General features: G+C 44.9%; 2 protein-coding genes across 6 annotated transcripts; one reads left to right on the forward strand and one right to left on the reverse strand.

The window, feature by feature from the left end:
- Positions 1-938: 938 nt before the first annotated feature.
- On the reverse strand, positions 939-4,236 carry rpl18a (ribosomal protein L18a). The gene is made up of 5 exons (XM_083692488.1): positions 4,147-4,236; positions 3,044-3,223; positions 2,448-2,577; positions 1,864-1,973; positions 939-1,217 (listed from the first exon to the last, which is right to left on the reverse strand). Exons 1-5 carry the CDS (start codon positions 4,162-4,164, stop codon positions 1,125-1,127), a joined length of 531 nt encoding a protein of 176 aa, XP_083548614.1. The 5' UTR covers positions 4,165-4,236; the 3' UTR covers positions 939-1,124.
- A 434-nt stretch (positions 4,237-4,670) lies between these two features.
- On the forward strand, positions 4,671-19,054 carry xpot (exportin, tRNA (nuclear export receptor for tRNAs)). 5 transcript variants are annotated; one of them, XM_083692402.1, is made up of 26 exons: positions 4,671-4,791; positions 5,791-5,947; positions 7,029-7,111; positions 7,312-7,368; positions 7,716-7,797; positions 8,079-8,297; positions 8,604-8,788; positions 9,838-10,006; positions 10,482-10,718; positions 10,881-10,958; positions 11,079-11,117; positions 11,225-11,287; positions 11,568-11,692; positions 11,819-11,963; positions 12,395-12,514; positions 12,669-12,763; positions 13,150-13,219; positions 13,607-13,845; positions 14,120-14,405; positions 14,657-14,846; positions 15,100-15,216; positions 15,505-15,620; positions 15,715-15,762; positions 15,967-16,038; positions 16,267-16,323; positions 16,468-19,054. In XM_083692402.1, the coding sequence occupies exons 2-26, from the start codon at positions 5,861-5,863 to the stop codon at positions 16,492-16,494; spliced, it is 3,006 nt and encodes a 1,001-aa protein (XP_083548528.1). In that variant the 5' UTR covers positions 4,671-4,791; positions 5,791-5,860; the 3' UTR covers positions 16,495-19,054. The 5 variants fall into 5 exon arrangements, with proteins under 5 accessions (XP_083548528.1, XP_083548530.1, XP_083548531.1 ...); XM_083692404.1 differs by having other exon boundaries at positions 7,716-7,785; XM_083692403.1 differs by lacking the exon at positions 4,671-4,791 and adding an exon at positions 4,920-5,058.
- The last annotated feature ends 245 nt before the right edge of the window (positions 19,055-19,299 follow it).

Below are 19,299 nucleotides of genomic sequence, written 5' to 3' on the forward strand. Positions count from 1 at the left end.
AAAAGGGGGGTGGGTGTATGCAGTGGACCGAGTTCCCATGGCACAAAATAAAACAGAATGAAGATGATTTATTAATAAAATATGTTCTCCTCTCCAAACAGGGAATTCCATCTGGCACTCCACTCCAACCCACAGATGAATAAATTCTATAGGATGCTCATTGTAGTGTTTTTGCCTTAAATATGGTCCCAGTTACATTCTGTATGACTGAAATTTCATTAGAAGTACTTCTTGCATGATTTATGGTAGGCTCCTATGGGACTGACCCGCTCCTTGTTTTGAAATGATGCCAATCTATTGGAGTAGGAAAATCAAGGCAGATGACCAAATATTTCAATTTGAAAAATATATAGAATATTACTCCATGATGATGACCGTAAGACCAGACTTACACATTACCGTCTGTGGGGAAACTTGCCATTTGCTAGGGAAGACTGCCATCTTGTGGTGAATGTTGGGAACATGTTGGACCTTAGGATTCTAGACAAGTATTAACATGTTGTGGGTGGCATTCAGTATGGCAAGAAAATGATGTCCAACACTTCCTGGCCCGGGTATGGCTGCTATTACCTTTGTCATAGTTCATCACATATTACACATCGTTTCACGCAGAAATATCCATCTTTTATGCAGCACTGCATTAATGCTTTCAATTAACACAACTCAATCCTTAGAAAATGTTTTACACCTTCATCGGTAATATGTCTAATACAGCCATCCTCAATTTGGCTGATAGATCACCAATTAAACGTGTTCCTGGCATGGCCCTGCTGTTTGTCAACAGTACGCTGCTCATGTCCACGGCCCTTCTAGATAGATGCTATCCCATTGTCTCCTCCCAACCTCTTGATCTCAGTAATATAAGCAACTTTCTTCTAATTTGAAAGTCAAATAGCATGTGTGACAGCTCTCTCTCAGATCAACAATAATCCAGCAAAGCGCATCGCAAGGCATTTTATTCTTTACACTTACACACCCTCATTTTAACATTTAGGAAACTTCCGGAAAATCAGCAATAACTAAAAACTGGACTTGGGCAGACAGTTCATTAACGAGACATGAAGAGACATTTTCTATTATAAGACATTTTATTTTGCCGCACAATGTGAAAACAGACATGTCCTTTAGAAGAAGGTGTTTGGTCTCTTGGTGGTGAAGCGGGGCTTGTGCTGGCGACGCAGGACCCTGTGGGGCAGGGGGAACTTGATCTTGGAGTCCTGGAAGAGGGTCAAAGAGAAGGTGTCAGTCCATAGCATACAATATTTACCCGCTATCACCCAATCTAGATGTTACAAAGACAACAGGTCCTCTGTGGCTCAGTAGAGCATGGCGTTAACAACGCTACGGTTGTGGGTTTGATTCCCACTGGGACCATATATACTGAAAAATGTTTGCACTCACTGCAATGTAAGTCGCTTTGGATAAAAGCATCAACAATGGCATATATACAACAATTTCCAATACATTAACTATTGTCAAATAGTGTTTTGGATTATTTAAATAAGCGACATGGACCTTAAAGTCAGTATTAGTGATGGCATGCTGCCAGGTTCAAAGACAAGAAACTTCTTTGTCTGGAGGGTTTTTAACCAGAGCTGACTAATGTAGTCAGTCCAGAGAGGGACCCACTTGAACGACGAGCCTACTTCTAATACACGTGTCTCTAGTTGGGCGTATATAACCCCAAACACCTTCAGAGATGTCTGACCAATCACTAAACACCCTCCCCAACTGTAAACAAACAGCATTGATCTCGCAACTGTTGGCATCTGCCTAGTACTGCTACATATGGATGAGGCATGTCCATTGGAAAGGCACTAGCAGTAACTCAAGGGGCACGGCGGGAGGCGTGCCGTCACTTACGTGGAACTGCTTGATGGCAGGTCTGCGACACTTGTTGGCAGCGATCTCCTGGACCTTCATGATCTGGATGGAGTGGGCGCGGGCACGATGGCGGGCTCCCATATCCCGGTCTGAGGGACACAGGAGACAACCATTAAAACACCAAATATAGCTACTGAAAAATGCCATCTACTGGTCTCCAGGTGAGACATGATCATTGTACACAATCCGCTCATTAACAGGTGAATTATTGTGGAACTGCTCCGGGGCTCAAACCTAAGGCAACATTTTTATTTCAACTTGAACATAAAGTGCCCCCATTGCTCTTAACGGCATGACGTGTTGAGCCTTGATTTCACTTCCATTAGCACAGCAGGCAAATGAAAGGCGACAAAGCACATTTTTATTTCTGCACACATGACAAGGGCATTATACGCAGTAATAATGCTCTTTGGGTTTGTGTGCTACCTTTTCATTCTACTCGAAACATACTTTGAAGGATCCCTCTAATAATTGTAACCCTGAGATGTGACACAGTAGCCTAGTCCACTTCAGGGTGGTCTATGGTGAGACAGCAGAACGGGGTTGGACTGGGAGTTACTTACAGCACTGTGTGACAGCTGCAGAGGTGGTCATGTCCCTGTACTCTCTGTACATGTTGTGGGTTCCACTACGGGAGTCGTAACGCAGCCAGATGCCGAAGTTCTTCACCTTCAGGGGAGTCTTCTCGTGCACCTGGGAGACAACAAAAGGGTTTCACATTAGACAGGTGAATGAAATCCCATAGAATTTACTTTAAAATAAAAATAAAAAAGTGTACAATCATTGGGTCATTGACATCTCGCAAAACATATTTGAAATGGAAACATTGTGTTGAACTTTCTACACCAAACAACTATCCCTTTAACAGTATAACACCAGCCTCTTAAGATCTGAGGGGGAAGTGTGTCTGAGCCCAACGTCCCCATCTGCCGTGGGGATGCAGACAGACATGGACAGTAGGAAACAGGTTTCTGTGCGCAGGGGGAACGACAGGACAGCACGGCACAAGCTGGTCTGTAACTTATCCTGCAACGTCATTTTCCTCTTCAACAGGTTAAGAAAAGGGCCACGGCAAGTACCTCACTTCAAATAGCATCTCGGTTGCACAATTCTTTTGTGCCCCATCCTGTCAATGCCTCCCATTTCCATAGACACTTACCAGGCCGCAGTAGACGGTCTCGCCAGAAGCCTTCTTCATCTTCCTCAGCTGGGAGACAAAGTACCAGAAGCGGGATTTTGCCACCACATGGTTGGGGGCGAAGATCCTCATGCGGTACAGAGGAGGGGTAGGGTTCTTGGGAGAGGGCAGGAGGCGCCCAATGACTTTGTACTCCCTAAGCTGAAAGGAGGAAGAATAAAAATGAGCACCATGTAGACCAAGATGACCAAAACACACAGGCTAGATGTTTAGCGTTCATAATGTTGAACCTTGAGTTCACTTTCAACGGCACAGCAGCATCAGGGAAAGGCGACAAGGTTCATGTTGGTTAATGTTAGCACACCAGACAAGATCATACCATTCATTTAATATGATCTTTGGGTTTTGGGTGCATACTGTTCCTACCATCACCTAGGCATTAGCTAAATCATTGCATGGCGTTTCACAGACAATTGCAATAAGTTCGCAACAGTATCATAGTTAAGATAGGTAAATAGCAGTTCTTTTCATCCATTGGGTGAATGCCAATGGCCTAACATCTCATTCCACAATTGACAACATCTGGGTTGTGTTAAAACTGGCGGATTGTATTCTTCAAATGTTGACATGCTCAGGATTTTTGGAGTGGTGTTGGTTAGCATCATTAACGTTGTGCTAGCTAGCGTCACTGTCAGTGGCTATTGTATTCATCTACACAACGTAGCCAGTCTGCTAGCTAGGCCAGATAGCAGCATGTGGCCGATCTCTGCATGTGAAAAGCTAAATATGACCATTTTTACTGGCATTACAATACAATCACGAGAAGAGGATACACAACAAAACTATTTCGGGGAGGTGGCTGGTATCCACACGTGTATTTTTCTTAGACGAGGTGGTGTCTCTATTTCTCCACCGTCCACATGGTAGCAACATCGCGGCTTTCGGACGCCATGTTCTAGCCGCGGAGACTTGTGGCTTTCTAAACGCCGAAATTAAAGTGATAAGACCATTATTTCCTACGATGCGACTGTATCAGTCTAGCCTATGTCACGTTAACTCTCAGATTGGACATCAACATTTGGTTTTTGAGTCCTTTAAAATGTTTAATAGACAATTTTACATACTGTGCCAGACGCCTTCATGGTGTCTCTCGCTGACTGCCACTGGAAAAGAGGAAGTCGTAGGGCGGAGATTCCGGACGTAAAGCCCAGGAAAGGGCGGGCTCAAATACTTTACTTTCTCTGATTGGCCTGTCGCTCACAACCGCACCGATAAATTAAACTCTGTGGTAATAATTATTTTTTAATTCTTCTTAGAATGTCTGTTTTTCTATCTAGACATTCATATCCGACCGAGACCAGAACGATACCTATACAAGGTGTCTAGGATATGATGAATGCATGATGAATGATCTAACATCATGCTAACTTCGGATATTTCCTTGCTTTTTTTTTATTTTTTTCTTTCATTTTATGATATGTAGTCATGAAGAGCTACTATACCGCTTCTAACATAACTCAGCTTTGATGACATCCAAATGAAGCACAAGAATGTAGAGAAACGTGTACGAGTGTGAATTTCTTCCTGCGGTCGTGACCCAGCAGGAGTGTGACGTCCCCCATTTCCGTTAAGTGGACACGCCGCACGAAATCCCGCTGTACCGCCGTTCTCCACCGACAGCCAACCTACACCTGATTTCTGCAACAATTCCTCTCTATTTGGGATGTGCCGACGCCGGTGGTGGACCATGCGATAAAGTAATCACTAAGGTGAGACTTGATTCACGCTCTCCACGTCTTTATACGACTGCCTACATCGCTTTAAAGGCCCCCCGAGATCTTAGACTGGCAGCTTTTTTGGAGGCACATTGCAAGTCCCAAAGCGTGCTGATGCGCGAGGAAAAGCGGTCGGTGGGAATGGATGTTATGCCGCACAAGTCGTACCTCGACTTGAGCCGAACTACTCCTGAAAAGTCTGATTTAGTGAACGTGGTCACGTTTTAAAAAACCCCTAGCTAACTTATATGGTACCAGCTGGTAAGTAGACTCGGTTAGCTAGGCGGTGTAGCAAGCCCCGACAGTGTCCCAACTTTTCTTGTGTGTGAGGAGTGGCTAGCTTGACAGATTGACTAGCTAGTTTAGCCGCTAGTCTGTGATTTCAACCACATCTCGCTTGCCTAGCAAGCGCAATTAATGTGCTTCACAAGTCGCTTATGCTAGAATTGACAGTTGTGGCTTTACTGTGTATCCCGGTGCCCAGATGGCAGTTGATAGTAAACAGACATCACACATATTGATCTCGTGTTGCATCATGGTATGTGCAGTGAAACTGACGTAAGCTGCTGTCATTTAGCCGGCGAGCTAGCTCGTATTGTTCTCCCATGGTGAGAGGCCACCCACAGGGTAGTAGTAGCTGTGTCTCTCATCAACAAACAGGACTGGTTGTTTGTGTTGATTCAGCGGTACTCTTAGTGAGTCACACAATGTCTGCGCCACGCAGGTCAGTGTTGCCAGGGTGATCACCTGGGCAGGGCATGTCGAGCTAATCACATCATAGAACTTATCAGTGTGTCAATGTTTTACCTGACAGCCTCAACAAAGCTCCATCATATCAGGCCTATCATTGTCAAAACAGGTATTATTAGGATAATATTGTGGATAGGATCACGTCCTACTCGTCAGTTTCAGTGATTCAGCAGGTCATGACTTTTTTTTCTTTCCAAAAGGTTTTAAATCTTGTTGACTTCACCCTTCCTTCTGTGTTGACAGATGCTCCAAGCCCGCTCCAGGGTAGCAGAAAGAACTAAACCTGCAGTGGAGAAGACGAGCTAGCCCACAAATGGCCTGCCAGTCTGTCACTGTAATCATGGACGAGCAGGCCCTGCTAGGGCTGAACCCAAATGCTGACGCCTGCTACAGGCAGAGGGTAAGATTCCCAGAGAGAGAAAAATAGTGTGTGTGTGTGTGTGTGTGAGGGAGGGGGAGGGAGGGGGGGGGGGTTATGTATGCACACTTGAGCTTGCATATGTGTGCTTTATCAAGAAAACTAAGCTCACATTTGCAACTTTGACTCTTCCTCCCTCATATAGACATCTTGACGCTGCACCCGAACCCTGTTTGTGAAGCTCTAGATTCTTCTAATTTGTGGTTTTAACCAAAAACCAATGTGCTTAGAGGGTCAGTTGGACGTAGTGAGGTTGAACGTGTGAAGGAGTTTTGAGGAAGTACTTTGATACTGTTATGTATGTACTGTTATGGGTGGATGGATTACTTGCTATACATACAGGATGCTAGAAATAAACCTTGGTGCTCTAGGCTTGGCATGGCTTTTTACTGTGACTAGAGGTCTGTCTTGATTTCAACAAATCATCATCGTAAATGGTGCTGCTGTCATTGCAGCTGTGTCCGTTTTGTTAGCGTGACAAAACGTTGCTATTGGCTGTGGAATGTAGGCCTATCAGCCTCATTTGATATCAAACATTGAGTTCGTAAATGGTTTCACTAGCTGCCTGCCGCTTTGCTTTTATGCATGAATGAATTATCTATTTGACTCTTGGCAGCAAGTATCAGAATGTGCTGCGTATCGGGTTTAACATGAATCAGCACTATTGGAGAGATGCTGCATCTTATTTGTAAGATATATTTGTAAGAACCAGTTACTCTGGTTCGCAGTCTTGTCGACAATGGCATTTCCACACTTACTACTGAAATCCTTTATCAAACAAGTGGCTGCTGCCGAATGCAAGAACAGCACCAAAGTGTTTGGTCCAAAACACATGTTTAGAATACATATTTAGTTTTTCCAAACACCCACATCAACTTCATGCCAGGAGACAGACGGACAGCAACCCTGCCATATTATTCTCTCCGAGGGATTTGTGTGGGCGGCCGTAGAATGTGGTAGTTATGTGCAAGATCGAGTGGCCGGCTCGGTTTCCTGCATCTTTCTTTCTCTGTCTCACTTTGTTTCTCATTTCTTTACCCCACTTCCCCCCTCTCTACTTCAGGCGATGGCATATTTTGAGCAGCTGAAGGAATCGCAGGATGCTTGGGAGGTGTGTGCAGGGGCCCTGGCTAAAGGGATTTACAGGTAAGCTTTAGTACATCACGGGGTAGTTTCTGTACCTGTTTACTCCTAGTGTCTGTAGTTTGTGTATTGAGGGTCACAGGCTGGACCCTAGGCGATAAGTTGTATTGTAGGATTCCCTTACGTGATATACTGCATACTTTAGATGGTTTGTCTGTGTTAAACTGACCTAACAGGACTGTAATGTCCCTCTGTGTTTCCAGTGATGACCACGTGAAGTTCTTCTGCTTCCAAGTCCTGGAACACCAGATCAAGTACAGGTAAGAGTGACATTCAGAGAGCACATTGCTTTTTATGATCTAAAATGTTACCTTGTAATAGATGTATGGTATTTTGATTGATAAGTTATGAATAGACACCTGTTTCTTATAACAGCAGATTAAAGCTAAAGCTTTTGCCATGGCTCGTAGATGGATTTTGTTATACAATCTATAGGTAACCTTTTGTCTCTCATGACTTATTTCTTTCTACATTGTTTTCATAGAAGAGAGAATCTATTGGGCTGATCCTCTCTTGCAGTAAGGCTTGCCTGTGACAGTGTTATCCAGACATGTCTTTGTGTGATTTTCCATTCAGATGGAGACAATGTGTATTTGTTTTGTCACAGACATGCAGCTCTCAATGCTGCCCAACAGCAGCTCATCAGAGAAACCCTGATGAAATGGCTCCAGTGTCAGGTGTGTGTGTGTGTATGTGTTTTTATTAACATTATATACACAACATGAATACAAAACAACAGATAGACCAACACAGCGTTCTCCCTGTAGCTGGATAACCAACATGAAACAATACAAACACCCACACGATTGTCCGTGAGGGATGATATTATACATTCATTTGCTACCTAAACGTGAAAACGATCAGGAAAAAAACAGTTTTGCACGCATTTTCTATTGAATCATAGAGCTCCCTCCCTCCCTCCCAGACCTCTTGTTTCTGATCATCACCCTGTCTCTCTCTCTCTCTCTAGCTGATGAACACCCAGCCAGAGAAGCCCTTCATCCGTAACAAGGCGGCCCAGGTGTTTGCCTTGACCTTCGTCATGGAGTACCTGACCCACTGGCCCAAGTTCTTTTTCGACATCCTCTCCCTGGTGGGGCTCAACCCCCACGGCGTGGACGTCTACCTGAGGACGCTCATGGCCATCGACGCCGAGGTGGTGGACCGGGATATCCTGCACTCAGCTGAGGCAAGGACCCCAAACACCCCTCCCTATGGTCTCTTAGTCTTAGGGGTTAGGGTTAGGGGTTAGGGTTAAGTTTGTGTAAGACTCGGCACCCTGACTGGAGAGAAGCTATATCCAGCATCAATTTGACTGTGTGTGTATGTGCGCGCGTGTGCCCCCCCCCCCAAATTTCAGTTATTTCAGTCGCATAATGAATTTCCACCAATTTCACAAATCATCAAGTTGACCTGCTGTAGTCCACTCCACCCCATTCCGTTCCATTCCAGCGCTGATTCAGGACATTCACTTCCTGCTTTCTGTCCCCACTAGGATGTGCGTAGAAACACCCTGATCAAGGACAGCATGCGGGAGCAGTGTATCCCCAACCTGGTGGAGTCGTGGTTCCAGATCCTGCAGGCCTACCAGCAGTCTCACCCTGAGCTCACCTGCCAGTGCCTGGAGGTGGTGGGGGCCTACGTCTCCTGGATAGACCTCAACCTCATCGCCAACGACAGGTCAGTCGGGGGGGGGGGGGGGGGCGTTTACACGCCGCAGGGACCGACCCGTCCCCAACCGTACTGCGCTGGCCCGGGTGTTGTCTTTTCACATTGTCCTTTCCAGCACTGTTTCAACAACTATGGTGGATGTGTGACCAGGACAGTGCAGTGCAGCTCAGCTCACCTCAGCAGTGTGAGTTAGGGTTCAGTGTGAGTTAGGGTTCAGTGTGACCAGTGTCTGGGAGGAAATCTAGGGTCCTCTGTGACATTAGTGCACACTGTCTCTGTTACGTGACATTTGGAAGTGACAAGTTCGTGAGAATACATTTCACAAGGAGAATACATTTCACAAAGTACAAGCAGGTACATGTTGGATTTGAATTTGTTTCCCCCCGCAGTTGTAGGCCACCCAAGATTGGCATAGATATATTGTAAGCATTGTTTCCACAAGCTATTTATGGCCTTTTAAACCAGGAGTACCACAGAACTGTGTATGTTAGTTGTAAACATTCAAGGAATGTGCTCAGCCCTATTCTGTGTGTAAAGTGGAAATGAAAAGCGCCGTCTCAGTTGTTAAATGCTCATGATGACATAACATTGATTTCACACCAGATGTGCGTCAGGCCTTAGGCATAGGCAAACGGTCACGTACATGTACGGTACTGGGTTTGACCGCCAAATTCTGAGTCGCAAGGGTGTGTCTGATGAATGTCTTATAATTCTTATAAGTCTTGGTGCTAGTTTTTAATAAATAAATAAAATATATATATATTTTTTTTTTACATTCAGTCAATTATACTATAGATAATGTCTTTATAGTGGCTTTATAGTATAGATATGTTTGTTTTATACCGGTACAACTGACAAGAGTGACTTTGTTGACTTAAATGTGGACAGATTATGCCCCATTACCCCTGCGTAGGTTCCAACAAGTCAACATAATCACTCCATCTAACCTACACGACATTAGATAACCGCCCTGGACCGGTGATTTAAATATGTTTGTGTGATGAGTTGAGTCATCATGAGTCATCTTCAGTGAGTCATCTCTGTGGCTGTATTTCCAGGTTTGTGAACCTGTTGCTAAGTCAGATGTCTGTGGAGGACCTCAGAGAGGAGGCCTGCGACTGCCTGTTTGAAATAGTCAACAAGGGCATGGACCCCGTGGATAAGACCAAACTGGTGGAGTCGCTGTGCCAAGTGCTGCAGTCTGCTGGCTTCTTCAACGTGGAACAGGTAGGCTTAAAACACACACACACACACACACACACTCTCTCTCTCTCTCTCTCTCTCTCTCTCTCTCTCTCTCTCTCTCTCTCTCTCTCTCTCTCAGCTCCTGACTCTCTTGTTCTACTGGGGGTGGGGAGATCATTGAGTAAGTTCAACTCTATTAATAGTAACATTAATAGTCATTTTGGAGTGTTTGTTTACCAAAGTTATCTTGCAAACTCATTGGCCCTGCCTTATTGGATACTTCACTGGCTTACTTTCAGTGCATGTTACTCAACATTTCCTCAATGTGTTCAAGTGCTGTCAGATAGTGTGTCTGGTCCACAGATATCACCGTTATCTGGAGCCCTAGTCTTTTGAGAGCCACATGCTCTGCTTCCTTCAGTCCAACGAGAGGTCATAGGTCATGTATCCTCTTCCTCCTCACCTCCACTTCCTGGATGGCTGTTAAAATGTTTCCTCTCCCCCTCCGCCTTCTCAGGAGGAGGACGTGGACTTCCTGGCCAAGTTCTCTCGTCTGGTGAACGGGATGGGCCAGTCTCTGGTGCTGAGCTGGACCAAGCTGGCCAAGTCGGGCGACGTCAAGGTCGCCGCGGAGACCCTGCGGGCGCTGGAGGCCAAGGTCCCGCTGCTGCTGCAGCTGCTGGTGCACGAGGACGACGACATCTCGGCCAACATCGTGGGCTTCTGCTACGACTACCTGCACGTGCTCAAACAGGTGAGGCACACCGGGGTGGAACGTCAGTGGACAGGTCGAGATATCATTCCCATTGGAAAGGGGGGTCAAGGCCAGAAAGCCGCTTCAGACGATTGAGGTTCGTTCGTCATTGAAAGGATTTCTTTTTTTTTTTTTTTTTTCCCATCTCCTTGATTTTCAAAGGGGTCAGACTGGCCTAACAGCATGCAGGTAATGAGAGGAGAAGAGGAGGTCATTGAAGAGTTCTGGGACATAGCCAAGGTGTAGAAATGGTTCACGCAAGACTCATTATTCGATAGTCACCATGGACATTGATTGTAACTGATGCTGATACTGTTGCCAATTTGGTTTCCTAACATGAAATGTATTTCCGGCTTCTAGCTTCCTCTACTGACAGACCAGCAGAAAAACAACGTCGAGGTGAGATTTGATCAGAAGAAACTATTGAAAATACTGTTTGGCAACGCTTCTCATGGTCTTAAACTTGCTTCATGTATGCTCACTTGACTTTTTTTTTTCTAAACCAGGCAATCATGCTTGCTGTCATGAAGAAACTGACATACGATGACGAGTACAACTTTGACAATGAGGTAAACCTGCTATTAACTCACCAACTGCCAAAGAGTTCCAGAACACTCCCCACCTAGAGTGCCAAGTGTTTTATGTGGTATTTACCTAGCAACAATACTTTGATTGGCTATAAAATGATGCATCATCATTTATGCATTTTTTGGTGAATGAAGGCACTTTGGAATGTTGACAATTTGGGCGATTTTATTCACCCTCTCCACTAAATTAGTTAAGTAAGTCAATAATTGACATTTTATGCAATGAAAGAAGCGTTATATTAACACTCTCTCTCTGTCTCAGGGGGAGGATGAGGCCATGTTCGTGGAGTACAGGAAGCAGCTGAAGATGCTGTTGGATCGTTTGGCCCAGGTCTCTCCAGAGCTGCTGCTTGAAGCCGTGCGCCGGGTCTTCAACAACACCATGCAGTAAGACGCCCTCTAATACCACGACCAGAGACTAGCGTCCATGACCGCCCTCTCTGTGGTCTCTGATATGCATCGATGGACGTCCAAGTGTTTTAACTTGAAGTGTGTGTCCGTGTTCGTCCTCAGGAACTGGCAGACGGCTTCCTTCATGGAGGTGGAGGTGGCCATCAGGCTGCTGTACATGCTGGGAGAGGCCCTGCCCGCGTCCCACGGGGCTCACTTCACTGGGGACACGGCCAAGACCAGCGCCCTGCAGGACATGATGAGGACGGTTAGTGACCCCACACAACACCAGTTCCTTACCCCATTCAGTCCCACTCTGCCCAGGGGTCTTCATTCAGTCCCACTTTACCTAGATCTTATAGATGATAGAAATCTGTGTTTGAAACATCACATGGTGGTGCTTGAGACCGGTGGTACAACACTACTGTTCCACCGTTTGGGAACCTTTAATGTAGATAGTTAACTCATTTAGTGCCAAGGGTGAATAATTTGGGCGACTTGAGCAACATTCTAGAGTGCCACGGGTGACTTTAATTCACCAAAAATGCATCAATGATAATGCTTCATTTTGTAGCCAAGCATTGTTGCTAGGTAAATACCACATAAAAATACATGGCACTCTAGGTGGCGAGTGTTCCGGAATTGTTTGGCAGTTGGTGAGTTAAGGTGTGTCGCCACGACACGTTTCTGTCCCTCCAGCTCGTCTCCAGCGGGGTCAGCGGTTACCAGCACACCTCCGTGGCGCTGGAGTTCTTCGAAACGGTCGTTCGCTACGACAAGTTCTTCATCGTGGAGCCCCAGCACATTCCGAATGTCCTGGTGAGTGTTTTTGTCTGACCTACAGTACCAGTCAAAAGTTTGGACACACCTCGCCAAGAGTTTACTAATGAAAGGAGATGATGTGTTAAAGGTGTTCTATGCCTGTGTGATGTTGTGTTAAAGGTGTTCTATGCCTGTGTGATGTTGTGTCCAGATGGCGTTTCTGGACCACCGAGGCCTGAGACACAGCAGTCCTAAGGTCAGGAGCAGGGTGGCATACCTGTTCTCCAGATTTGTCAAAACCCTGCAGTAAGTCTGGCACTCGGGTCACTAAACACACATACGCACGCACACACTCACTCACTCACTCACTCATGTGAACACACACACACGTATACAAACACTGTGCTCAGCTGACTCTGATCATACAAATTCAGTGGAAATGCAAACACAATGCACAAGACTGATCAGATAGCAGGACATACGATTATATTGTTTGAGAAAGTAAATGGGGCACACATCATTTCTGTCTGACGCAGCTTAGTATTTTCTTTTGACTGTAGTTGCCTTTGCCTTTTTAGTTGGGAAAGTTCCACCTGGACAACTGTTGGGTGATTATTATCCTGCTGGCTTTCCACAAAGCTGTAGCAGTGTGTGGTGATGCAGTAGATGGTAACTTTACTCTCTGTTGACAGTAAGCACATGAACGCCTTTATCGAGGACATTCTGACCAGAATCCAGGACCTGCTGGAGCTCACTCCTCCTGTAAGTGTACTCCACCCTCCTCTACCATCCCATAATGCCACGGTTGCCAGGCTTTTTATCATACACTTGTGAACTGAACTGACTGCCATACCACCGTATGTAGAGGAGTCACACTCTTGTGGTGAGGTAGTCCTGCCTTAGACATGTAAGCTCAAGTGTCTCGGACCTTGAGGATGTCCTCTTGGCCTAACGGTCGACGCTTGTGTCTTCCACGCGGGTTCGAACCCCTCCCGTCACACACAGACAATACCACAGTATTGACAACATATCATCATGTCTGATAATAGAGCTTCTTCTCACTCTCTCTCTCTGTTTTTATGTGCAAATAAATCAAACCTAAACCACTACACCCCCCCCCCCCCCCCCGTCGTTGTCCCCCCCCTTCAGGAGAATGGTTTCCCGGCGCTGCTGACCAGCGATGACCAGCTGTTCATGTTTGAGACGGCGGGGGTGCTGATCGTGCACGGGGAGAGCCCTGCTGAGAGGAAACAGGCGCTGATGAGGAGCCTGCTGACCCCGCTGAGGGAGGCCTTCCGCCTGCTGCTGGCCAAGATGCCCCTGGAGAACGAGGAGGAGAGGCAGAGCGCTCTGGCCGACTGTCTCAGCCACGCCGTGGGCTTCGCCAGGTACCGTCCAACCGTCACCTCAGGGCTCACACTGCTGCTGCTGTTGTTTGTTGTTGTTGTTGTTGTTGTTGTTGTTGTTGTTGGCGGCTTAAAAGGACAAGCATGTGTGTGTTTGGTCATCAGTGCACTAGCCAAGTAGAAGTTACTGATCTGTTTGGAGATTAATAATTGGCCAGAATACTCTCCTCCGGCTCCGGTACTCTTTAACTACATACAGTTGATGATGAATACGTCTGAATCCAACCTCCTGCTCTCTCCCTGTCCCTATGTCCAGCCGCACCAGCAAGGCCTTCAGCAACAAGCAGACTGTGAAGACATGCGGCTGCACCGAGGTGTACCGGGACTGCCTGCAGACCTTCCTGCCTGCGCTGAGCTGCCCCGTCCAGAGGGGGGCGCTCCGCAGCGCCGTGCGCTCCTTCCTGCACCGCATGATCATCTGCCTGGAGGAGGAGGTGCTGCCCTTCATCCCAGCTGCCTCGGAGCACATGCTGAAGGACTGCGAGGCCAAGGACCTGCAGGAGTTCATCCCCCTCATCAGCCAGATCACTGCCAAATTCAAGGCAAGGACTGTCGGTCTCTGTTAGTCTGACCCTACGTAGAGAACCAAGCAGGGATGGTGTACATTTTCATGTGCAAACAGATTGGGTTCAAATTTTGCTGGGGAGGTTCTTTAAACTCGACATTGGAGCCAGCCAGAAGGAATGTAGTCAATTATTTGTCCATGCCTACCTCATTAAATCAGGCAGAACTGAATGTTCCTTAGTTAGTAATCCTCTAACTGTGTGTCCGTCTGTCTCCCCCTCCCCCACAGGGCCAGGTGTCTCCGTTCCTTCAGCAAGTGTTCATGCCTCTGGTGCTCGCCATCTTCGAGGTGCTGGCTCGGCCGGCCGAGGAGAATGACCAGGCGGCCGCCCTGGAGAAACAGATGCTGAGGCGCAGCTACTTCACCTTCATCCAGACCATCGCCAGCAGTGGCATGAACGAGGTCATGGCCAACCAGGGTCAGTGCTGCCGGCTCTCCCTCCGACAAGGGACAAAATGGAGGCTTACTGACTCTATTGTCCCCAGAGGGAAAATTAGTTTGCGGTATCATGTGCAGGTTAAACGGCATTACGAAGGGACTAGAGTTAATGGCAAAATAGACTTCACATGATGCTCTGCGATACAAAATACAGTAGAAATATGAGATGAAATTTGTTTTATTTTAAGTGCCACCAAGCAAGTGTTGTTTATTTGCATCCTGTGGTTCCCCAGGAGTTGAGAACATTGAGCGGGTTCTCTTCACCATCATCCAGGGAGCGGTGGACTTCCCCGACCCCATCGCTCAGAAAACCTGCTTCATCATCCTCTCCAAACTGGTGGAACTCTGGGGTGAGGAAGGCACACAACTCAGTTCACACAGTCATATCGAGGTGGTTGCTATGGAGAAACACTGTAGCAACATCAAAGGAATACGAACGAATGCTTTATTTTGTCTGTTATGAAACCTGTTTTTATTCATCACAACGTGTACTACATTAAATACAGACAAAACAAATACAAAAAGGTACAGATTAAAGATGGGTGGAGTTATCAAAACAATATCTGTTGCAGGTATTGGCAAGAACGTAGAACGTACTGTATGTATGTATTGGACTAATGGTTTGTGTCTTTACCCAGGAGGTAAAGATGGAATGGTTGGGTTTCCAGACTTCATCTACAAACACATTGTCCCAGCATGCTTCCTGGCTCCTCTTAAGCCCACCTTTGACCTCTCAGATGCCCAGACGGTTCTGGTGAGTCACCGACACTTTAGGGTATTGCTTGTGATTTCTAGAGATATGTTTGTGTTTTGGATTAATAAAACGTAACCCTTCTTTTGCTTTTCAGACATTGTCAGAGTGCGCTCTTACATTGAAAATGATTCATCTCAAAAGGGTAGGCTTCCCCCCCCTCCAGCTTTTTGAATGTCATCCCTGTAACCTGATAACCATTGGAAAAACAGTTTAGTGTTCATGAATATAAAGCCTAATTGGTGAGCTAGAATTAATGAGATCTTGTTCTAACTACTGTAGTCCTAGAGTTAGTGGTACATATGTCACGGTCTCTTTCATGTAATGTTTCATCTCTCCTTGTCTGCAGGGGCCAGAGTTTATTCAGTACCTACAGCAGGAGTACCTGCCTTCTCTGCAAGTGTCACCTGAAATCACACAGGTATTGTAGCCATGTAGTCTATTCTGCTGTTTACTCAAAGGAATCAATCAAACTATATTTGTACAGCACATATCATGCAATACAATGAGCTCTACAGGAGAATACAAAAAATGAAGATATAGTTATTACAGCCTTAGAAGTTCACACAGTAATGGAATGATTCAGTTTGTTTATTGTAATTATTGGTCGGGACATTTCCTAAAGTGAATATGCTGCATCTTCTAACAGGAACTCTGTCAAGTGCTTCAGCAGCCAGATGTCAAGGTCCTCAAGAGCTACATTAAGGTATGTGAATCGGTTGTTGACGTTGGACCATGGAAATGGCGCCCCCCGCTCTGTAGCCCACACTTTTCCAGTTCCTTACAGCTGTTACTGTGGCTCTTGTCTGACACACAAAGCTTCTTCTCCCCCTCTGTGTCTCCTTGACAGGCATTCTTTCAGCGAGCCAAACTGTAAAAAAAAAGAAGAAAAAAAATCAAAAGACTGGATGTTCCAAAGGATTGAGAGGACACTGGAGTGGGAAGAAAGCGGTTGTCAATGCCACTTACAACAAATAAAGAGAGAGCTTAGCATAGGAGCTGCTTTTGCACTTGAAAAGGTAACCGCGTAACGAAGCCCATCCTGTCTAAGTGGGCGGGGAAATGGAGCTGAAATAAAAGGACACAAGTGGTAAAGGCAGCTGTCACTCACTCTTGGGTGGCCTGGCCACACCCCTCCACTGACCCTAGGCCTAATCAGGGACGTGCTCTCCCTGTGGGGGTGGCGCCCTGGTCAGGTGACAGGCGTTTGTGATTGGTTCAACCACTCAGCAAGAGAGAAAGCAAACTATAGAATACAGTGTGAGGGTTATGAACGTGTCTATTAGTAAAGGAAAATTCACAGGAAAAGTCTAAAGACTAATTTTGTCCTTGCCTACCTTTTATAAAAAATGTTTTGGTAATTATTTAAAAATTACCAAAACACTTGACCTAATTGATTGGTTTATGAGACACGGCTCTCAGTGATAGGATTATTTTTGAACGTCTCAAAGATGTTTTGTTTTTTTCTTAATTTGAGTGGTTGGACGTGGAGGTTTCTGCCTGTTGAATGAATTTGTGGAAAAATAAGGGCTGGACTGTGACATTTTTATTGAATGGAGACATTGAATTTTACATTGTGGAATGGATGGATGGGATAGGATTTGTTTCATTTTAGTTTGAAGTGACTTTCATGAGAATTAAATTGTTATGGTCCTGGTTTATTGTGCATTTGCCTTCCTGGTGTATCACATACCTCTGTCCTATCCTACAGAATGTTTGCATGTCCTGAACGTGAGAATGACATTCACACCCTCTCCTTTTCCCCACTCCCAAGTCAGAGGTATTTGCTGTTATCTGACCATAACAATTAGGTTTTTTTTTGTTACTTGATTTTGATTTAGATTTGCTCATTTGTTAGTGCTGCATCTCATCTGTACAGTGCATTAGTGGTGAGGTTGTTTATAAGTGACCCACTAAGGTCATGTCCTGTGTTGTATTCCCTCAACTGGAGAACACTGAGGGCTGGTTTCCCGGACACAGATTAAGCTAAATCCGAAACTAAGAAGCATCTAAAAGCGTCAATTAAAGTGTGATTTTAGTCCAGGTGTAGGACTAATCTGTGTCCAGAACCACTCCCAGGTTTCCGGGACAGATTCGCTCAGCATTTGCACCGGAGCAGGTTGCAACTGTCATTTTTCAGAAGGAAATAGAAGATAAATGGAACAAAATGTAAATATTGATTAAGAAAAGGAATATGTTAAGTGTAAATAAATACTTTAAAGGTTTAGCTTCGTTTTTAAAATTTGTATTCCCATCTGAAAAAAAAAACTGGTGCAAATGGTTAGTCAATCTGATCCTTCATGTACAGAACTAAACCAGCTCTATGCTTTTTATATCTTTAAGTATTTGTGATGATTCAGGCTTATGATGACAAATTATGCAATGTCAACAGGCTGCCATACTGTGATGCTACATGTCAAACAGTTACCCATGAATTACTTATTCTGTCTGAGATACAGTGGGTTCAATCACCGCTAGATGAGACTTTAATGTTCATATCAGTTTTTGTTAGTACTTACTACACCCATGTGAAGTGTAACCTCAGTGTTTAGAAGGAAAACTGTCTCAACTCATCAATTTAGTGATGTTGCACTTACTTTTAAAGCCCTCCAAAAATTCTCACACATCTCCAGATTAAGTAAAAGTATTCTGCGTCACTCAACAGATTGTTTAGCTGGCAATTTTGTAGTTTGTTTGGTTTGAATTATTCTTGTTTCAGTTGTTGAAGACACCTTCCTGAGAGCAGCACGCACATCACTAAATCATTACTGTTACATACCTCTGAGGACATGCAAGACATGTTAATGTTCCACCTTCTGGACAATTGACATGAACTGAAAGCTGTAATTGATACAGCTTACTAATTGAAGCATCTGGCCAATAATGCCCTTTCAGAGGACAGGTAGGAATAAGTCTAGTTGTTTGTTAATATGGTTCAATATCCCCTCAAGAAATGTGAATTCAACCTCCTGTAATTGTTAAAAAGGTTTATTTGGCACACTACAACGCTACTTTGGGTATTTGAAAAGTTGTTTTTAGCCCTCAATGCTTTTGCAAGTTGCAAATTAATATCCTTTGAACTGTGGGCCTGGCTTACCTCAAATCAAGTCTGACGGACATGCAACTTGTGTAAAATGGATAATAAATTACCCATCAAGAGTCTTGTCTAAGCCTGAAATGACTATCATATGTATGAGATATGTTGGCAAAGCAAAATGAGAATTTAACTTATCAAAAGGCAGTTTCTTGACTTGGTCTAATTTTGTTTGGCAGACCATGGGAAAACAGCTTGTACACATAAAAAAAGATTAATATTTATGCCAAATATGAGTTCATTTGGTTATTCTGGACAGAAATGTCTTCACAAATACTTGTTGATTTATTTTTTGATATGGAAATTCACATGTTAGTACCAATAAAGTGTTTACTAATCTGCAGTCTGTTGAATACTCAGCACATTCATTTGCATAAATGTTTGTTTATATTCTAACAAGAACAGAACAGGGTTTGTAGTGTTTATGATAAATTATGTATTTATGCCAGCCTAGTACAACAGACTAAACTTGCTGTCATGTGAAGGCAATATGATTCTGCAAAGGCGTCAAGTGTAATGAAAAGCAGTACATGGACACTATTTGGACATTTCTAGAGATATGTTTGTGTTTGGATTAATAAAACGTAA

The sequence above is a fragment of the Argentina silus genome, assembly GCF_951799395.1.
Source record: "Argentina silus genome assembly, chromosome: 20".
In the NCBI taxonomy this organism is placed as follows: Eukaryota; Metazoa; Chordata; class Actinopteri; order Argentiniformes; family Argentinidae; genus Argentina; species Argentina silus.